General features: G+C 47.3%; 2 protein-coding genes across 2 annotated transcripts; both read left to right on the plus strand.

The window, feature by feature from the left end:
- Positions 1–786: 786 nt before the first annotated feature.
- Positions 787–1,555, plus strand: LOC111075545. Its single transcript, XM_022368891.2, is given in 3 exon segments — positions 787–1,310; positions 1,390–1,497; positions 1,500–1,555. Coding segments are annotated over 3 exon segments (507 nt in total). The 5' UTR covers positions 787–967.
- A 1,392-nt stretch (positions 1,556–2,947) lies between these two features.
- Positions 2,948–5,208, plus strand: LOC111075538. Its single transcript, XM_022368881.2, has 4 exons — positions 2,948–3,163; positions 3,214–3,300; positions 3,357–3,698; positions 3,764–5,208. Exons 1-4 carry the CDS (start codon positions 3,076–3,078, stop codon positions 5,134–5,136), a joined length of 1,890 nt encoding a protein of 629 aa, XP_022224573.2. The 5' UTR covers positions 2,948–3,075; the 3' UTR covers positions 5,137–5,208.
- Positions 5,209–7,275: the final 2,067 nt, after the last annotated feature.

The following is a 7,275-nucleotide window of genomic DNA, read 5'->3' on the forward strand; positions in this document are numbered from 1 at the left end:
CCACCGATAAATTCAATTCCATTGGGCATTCGACATTTAACCGGAAATTGTTACAGTTTTCAAGAAGAATACTTTCGAAAAGCAAGAGGCAAGCCAGCAAGGAATTGCTTTGGGGATTGAAACTTTTGCAAGCATTTCAAATTGTTCCTATGACAGCTATATGCGTATGGGATGTATACACATATACTATGTAAATAAAGAAGACCACAAAAAAACGTTAAATTTGATGGGAAGGGAAAGAAAGAAGGGAAAGGTAGGACTTTTTCTTGGATTAAAGGGAAGAAATTCTGCCAAAAGTCTTAGCCTGAAGTAAGCTCTATGGTTCTCATTCTCGTTTAGTTATTGTTTCTATTCTTTCTGACTGAATTATATACTGTAAAGAAGCTATTGACTTCTCTGTGCTCACAAGCTCAACATCGATGAAATGTAAATAAGATCAACTGCTTCAATTAATTCTTTGTACATATACGATATATACATTACAATACACTCGTAATGGGTAGAAGAAGATCTACATATGTACAGCCCTATTTCAATACCTATGGGATATACTCTTCCGATTCTGTTTCAGATCTATGAATCCTCAAAGTATCCAAGATAAACTTAGGAGGGACTGTTCCGATAGCTATAGCTACACTTAAGTCTTGGAAATATCTAAAAAATTATCTCATTGCTCTAAATACCTTAAAGATTCCCAGAACAAACTGCTAGAGGCATTTGTATTACGATAAAAATTGTTTCCAAAATCCAAAGCCAATCCATAGATGCGAAATCTCGCATCACAATAGCCTGGCCTTTTCTGAAATTATTTCATTTCGAATGCAAAATTTCAAAATTCATTTTGCAATTCTTTTTTAACAAGCAGAAGACGAATTTCGTTTCGCTTCCTCAAAATTTATATTTGGAATATTTTTAGAGTCCCTATTCAGGCCGGAAACGAGAAGCGAGAAGCGCCGCCGCCGCCAAGATGAAGTACTATCCCGATGCCGACGTCTGGTTCTTTGTGGACAAGCCCAGCTGCATGACCAGCTACCAGAAGTACCCCAAGTGGCACAGCTGGAAGCTGGAGAATCGCGCCACCAGCCGCGTGATGCACTACTGGCGCGACACGGAGGGCGCCAAGATGGCGGAGGTGAAGCGGAAGGACCTGTACTTCACACCATGGCCCAAGACGCGCATCCGGCCGCAGGCCTGCCTCGGTATGCTCTATGCCACCGGCTTCCGGTTCATCCGGCTGAGCAAGGCACCGCCGGCGGGCTTCAAGTGTGCCCCGCTGCCCACCAACCTGGCCACCGCCCGCATAGTCAAGGGTAAGTAGGAGGAGCAGGAGACTGGCTGTAGAGCTTATGGGCCAGCAGCTAATGCTCTGCTCTTCTATTGGTTTTGCAGTGAACCTGGCCAAGAAGCGCAAAGCGGAGAAGAAGGCCGCCAAGAAGGCCAAGGCGGAGGCTAAGAAGGCCAAGAAGGAGGCGAAGGCCAACAAGGGCAAGGGCAAGGGCAAGCCGGTGAACTCAAGCCGAAGGTCATCAAAACCTATGAAAATGTTGATAAATAATAAAAAGAAATCCGCAACTTTTATCGGTACTTTTACTCTTTATGGCGGGACTCTCTTTACAGAGGTCCGCTCCGCTCCACCCCCCTGCCGCCCCATGCTGCAGCACGGCATCGCCTATGGGCGACTTACCGCGCTTGGCTGATTGCCTGCATTTAATCAAATTAATTAATGCCACATTTCACATTCATCATTTGCCCGGCTGCATATTTTTCCCCAGTCCCCCAGTCGCAGTCCCCAGTTTGGTTCCTTTCCTTTCCAGCTCCCTGCCGGATCAACTCCAGCCCTGGGGCCAGCCCCTGCACCGCCTTCATGGCTGATTGCCGTCGCCGTCGCCGTCACACGACAGGCGGCAGGTCCCTGCTTTCCCACAACTTTTTGTAGTGGCTTTTCACCATACCCTTTTCGGGATGGAGGGCATGGCATGATGGTTTTGAGCAGCTGTTTGGCAAGCAGAAGCTTCAGCATACCGAAGGAATAACTGGAATAACTTTCTAGAAGCCTTCTAGGGTATCTTGAGCTTCGCTTCGACTCGTGCAACGTCCACAGTTCCACCTCCTTGTTTTATTCGATGTCTCGCTATCTCTTCCTTTTTTTTTCGGCACAAACCAACCAACTGCGAAATTCAATTGAAAATCGTTGAATGCAAGTTAATCAGTTCGCTTCGCTACGCTAATTATGCGGCCACACTGTGCGTCTCTGCCCCGGTGTGTGTGTGTGTGTGTGTGTGTGTGTGAATGGATGCTACATGTTGGAGGGGGGTATGCTGCAGATAAATACACATATACATATCTACATATGTACATATATGTATCTTTGTGGCTTTGTAACCAAATTATTTTGGCCATCGAATGAGTGGAGTGGCTCTTTGAATGGCATTGATGTGTGTGTGTTTGTCATTGTTTATTAATAAAGAATTGGTGGACAAAAACAAGCTGCTTTGTTTATGTGCACTTCGTTAAGTCACAAATCGAATTTCAACAAGCAAACTTATGTGAGAGTGCTGTAAGAATGCCATCATCATTAATCATTTATGTGGCAATTTCCCAGGCAACTCGATTTTTAATAAATAATATAATACAAATTAAAAACAAATAAAATTATATCTGATTTTTGTTTTGAAAATTTTTATTTTTTTTTTTATATCCCCGTGTTTTATTGGCCCACGTCTTGGGGGCGCCACCCCTCCTGTTTTGAAAATTTGAAAACAAAAATCATTTTTAAATTTATATTATGAGAATTGAAAATAGATATCGAATGCATACATACATATGTATATCTTTTGACCGGGTGGCTATTGAAAAGCGATATATTTGGTATTTGGCCGGCTTCGGGGTCGCAACCAAATTGTGTGTTCTAGGAGTAATCCTCAGTAATCCTTGCATTTCTGACACATTTAATCCCATTTAATTTAATAGAACGAATCAACAGTTGAGCTTCTCTCAGCCGTATCCGATATACATATACGGATATATATTTATATTTTTTGCGACAGTCTACAAAATTGAAATCAAACTTGCGCCATGCACAAGAAACCCCCGAAACTGAACAATGAGGATCGGCAGAATTTCGTGGCCACCCGGATGAGTGTGCCGCTCTTCATGCTGTCACGTAGGTCATCCGAGGTGGCGTCTCTGGGTAGTAATCCCTTGTTCCCACAGGCAATCGCATCAGGGAGGACACACTGCCGCAGGTCAAGAAGCAGTTCAAGTTGGCCGGAAAGCATTACAATCAGGATTGCAAGAAGGGTAAGCCGCAGCAAAAGACTTTCCATGGCAATCGAATTTCGTTTTTTTGCCCGCAGAGAATCGCGGCGAGGGCGCCAGCAAGGCCACCTTCGACCACTATCGCCACATCACGGGCTATGACAAGCTGCCAAAGAATCCGTATCCGGAGCGTCGCGCCCTGCGCATCAGCCGCACCATGACCACGTGGAAGGGATGGCAGCTGCCGCCAAATCACTATGGAGTGCCACCGGTGCCGTATCTCACGAAGATGGGCTCCAAGGGGACACGGTTCGCCAAGCCGCACACAAATCACAGCCGCGTCTCGATCAGGCCGCCGCCATTCAAGTTCTACGACCTTCCGGCGGAGATCGAGCGCCTGTTCAAGCGGGACAACCTGCAGAAGGGCATCTTCCTATCGAGTAAGCAGCGGGAGCGGCACTCTAGAGATTGCTCAAATAATGATCACCACCCCCCCCACGCTTAGATGCTCGCGATCGTCCAGCGACCACACGCTTCATGGTCTGCAGCGAGACGGGCTGCTGGCGTAATCCCAGCGATCCGGGGCCCGCCGACACCCACACGAACATCTACGAGGTGCAGAAGAACATGGCGAAGGTGAAGAAGACCGCTCGCCCCAATCCGCATCTCTTTCTGCGCCAGTCGTGCGTCCCCACCAAGCCCAGCCTGATGCTGCGGCGCCACATCACATTCGAGCCGGGGCCGGGGCGTTACGGAACCAGCTACGCGGACGCCTGTCCCTGTCCGTCGGGTAAGATCAGCAAGCCGGGCCTGCAGCTGCTGATTGACGAGCAGAAGCGCCTGAAGTTCCGCCGCTTGCCGTACAGGCGGATCAAGAGGGAGCGCTACTGCGAGCCGGATTGGGCTCACGTCAAGGGTGGGGGCCACAAGCACATCTTCCTCATGTCCAAGGAGGACCAGCCCAAGCCGAAGAAGAAGGATGTCCTCGCCAAGAAGGAGGCCAAGAAGCCGGAGAAGGAGAAGCACCTCAACCTCTTCGCCGATGCCAAGTACATCAACATGGTGACCAATCCGTTGCACATTCCCATCTCGGTGCGGAACTTCCCGGTGCCCGAGTACGTGCCCAAGATCGTCTACAACTGCGTGGCCAAGCGGGCGGTGCGGAAGCAGCTGAAGAACAACAAGAAGATCGCCTTCAACAGCGGCCAGGAGCGTTGGAAGGATGCCGATCGCCCACTCCAGCTGACTGCGCGCCAGTTGGAGGCCATCAAGGAGAGCCTGCCCGAGGAGCGGCGCCTCATCGATCACCCCGTGCTGCTGCCCTCCGCCCAGATCACCGGCAAGCTCTTCCACGTCCCCGACCACCAGAAGGTCACCTTCATGCCGAAGCTGCGCAAGCGTCTGTTCAAGTTCCTCCCGATTCCCGGGGCCAAGGTCCTGGTCACCGATGGGGATATACGCCCCAACATTGTCTTCGATCCGGATCACCCATCCGGCCTGTTCCGCCGCCAGCTGGACGAGAAGCTGTTCTTCAAGGACTCGGTGCTGAAGCTGCTGGACGCCAAGAAGAGCAGCGGAGATTTGACGACGGCCGCGAGCATGCTGAGCACGGCATCCCACCAAACGACTGCTAATGCCGAGGGCGCGGAGGAGGCCGGGGCCACTGAAGCCACCGAGGCTGTCGACGCTGCCGAGGATCCCGGCCAGCGCACGGGCACGGTTGTCGTCTTCGATGAGAAGAAGAACAGGTCCTCGCGCATTTCGGTTCGCACTGGGTCCGCCTCCAAGCAGCCAGCTCGTGCTGGATCTGCTTCCAAGGAGCCAGCTCGCTCGGGGTCCGCCTCCAAGGAGCCAGCTCGCACTGGATCTGCTTCCTAGGGAGCTGCTGGCCCTGCTCCCTCCGACGGCTGAGGTCACAATTAAAATTTAACAAAGATCCACGTTTACATACATAGTTATAATCTTTTCCTTTTTTGATTTATGCTGCACGCTCGAGAAAATTCCAAAAGCCACACACGAGGCAGCCAGTGATGACTGCCCCCCCAAAAAAGAAGCTAGAATTGGCTGCCACAGGAGCTAAGAAAATATACATACATACATATGTATATTATTTGGTTTAGTTTTTATGGAGAAATCCTCTTCTAAAGTCTGATTCTGCTGCGAGAGAGCACCGTCCTCATTTTGGTTTACCGTTACTTGTTTTCGTTGCACTCTCATTACACCAGTCGCAAAATATACATACATTTACACGTACTCTCTCAAGAGAGGAGAGAGAGGCACAGAATCGGAAAAAAATACACAGCTAAAAGGAAGAGAAAATTTTTATGGTTTCTGCTTTATTTTAACGGTGCCTCACGTCTTCGCAGCCCAAGATCTGGTTTCATTCGATTGTTGCAATTATATATCATTCGTTTAGTGTCTACAGATATTGTAAGCATTTTCCAATCAAGACTACGTGAAAGAATACTTATAACAACTCACGAGCTGAAAGAAATGAGCCCGAAGGTAGAAGAGAGCCGGAGTGCAGAATCCATGAAGAGCACCCTACACAGATCTGGTCGGCTGGCACAAATTCCAGTGCGCGGACAGTCCAAGTGCACAACTTAATAAATGGACTGTGCATTACATTCAGTAGGAGAGCGAGCAATTGGAAAGCAAAGCGCAGAAGGAGAGCAGAAGGAGAGAAGAATTACCGAGTGTAATCGTTTTTGTGTAGTTTCAGCATGGAAAATGTCCAAAAGTGTGTGTGGAATGTAAAAAATGTTGCTGATCAATTGTGGGGGCGAAGTAAACAGAAAGTGAAGTGAAATTTGTAACTACATCTCTAAATTAAATTTAGTAAATTTGCATGTGCAAAAATAAGTCGAGGAGTCTCAAAATATGTTCCGTGTGTGTGTGTGAGTGCGTGAAAAAAAAGTGCGCGAAGAAGTCAACATGGAATATGTCCAAAGAGTGTTTGTTCAATTCAAAAATCAATTTCGTTGTAATTGCTGGGACAGATCGGCGAATAAAATGGCAAGTGAAGTGAAATATATATGTGAAATAACTATGTATCTTATTCAGGCAATGAATTTTTTTCATGTGAAAAAATTATGCGGCATCAGTGCCCTGGGTGTCTCAACATATTTTCGTTATGTGCGTGTGTATACGTGCGTGAAAAAAAGATGCGAATTCGCTCTCCATTTCAAGAGAGCATTCCACGCTCTCATTCCAAGTGGCTTCCAATAAGGTGACGCATTTCAAATCTGGATAGAAAGAAGAGAGTGGAGCAGGATAAAGTGAGTGAATTTATTGTTTTATTCATTATGTATTTCATTATTTATTTAATTGTTTCTTATATTATTTGCTCCAGTTTCTCGGGTACTTGAATTTATTACGATTAAGAGCATATAAATTTAGAGCTAAAAAATAGCTAGATTGTCAGCACTGTTCGTTGACTGTGGGGCTAGGATTTCGTTTCCTTTCTGACTTCCGCAGCCATAAAACAGGCCAAAGTAACTTTTGACCATAAAATAAATAACTTTTTTAACTGTCCATCTCTCTGCACTCTGCCCTCTTCTCTCTATTCACTCTCCGCACCCCCCACCATTACTCTCTTGGTCCACTCTCGAATGCTCGTGTGTGGCCCACAAAAAGGTCAAAACGAAATAATTAAGTTTTGCAAACGTTTTGCGGGTAACTCACTGCCGGAACAGGAGTCCGTAGCCCCATAGCCATAGCCATAGTCGTAGACGGAGAGGCATCCGGGTGTTCTGTACGTGTGCCCCGCTACATGCGTCCATTAAAATTCTCGTGCTACGACGACCTGCTCTTTGCTTAGATTGTAAAACATAATCTGTTATCAATTATTTTAGCTTCGTGGCCTGACTTTTGGGGGCATTGCTTCCACAGAGGAGGCAGAGGAAAACTTTCCATTCCACACACACACACACACACAAACACACGCTAGCACGTTCGTTCGTATATGTATGTATGTATGTGTGTGTATTTATGACTTGGCAAAGTTTTGTGACTGGT

This window comes from Drosophila obscura, unplaced genomic scaffold, assembly GCF_018151105.1.
Source record: "Drosophila obscura isolate BZ-5 IFL unplaced genomic scaffold, ASM1815110v1 contig_17, whole genome shotgun sequence".
NCBI classification, from domain to species: Eukaryota; Metazoa; Arthropoda; class Insecta; order Diptera; family Drosophilidae; genus Drosophila; species Drosophila obscura.

Excerpts from the sequence above, each read along its gene's own strand:
- LOC111075538 (XM_022368881.2), top strand. The coding sequence starts at position 3,076 with ATGCACAAGAAACCCCCGAAACTGAACAATGAGGATCGGCAGAATTTC. Across the intron at positions 3,301-3,356 it reads CAATCAGGATTGCAAGAAGG|AGAATCGCGGCGAGGGCGCC; the intron begins GTAAGCCGCAGC and ends TTTTGCCCGCAG. Across the intron at positions 3,699-3,763 it reads GAAGGGCATCTTCCTATCGA|ATGCTCGCGATCGTCCAGCG; the intron begins GTAAGCAGCGGG and ends CCCCACGCTTAG.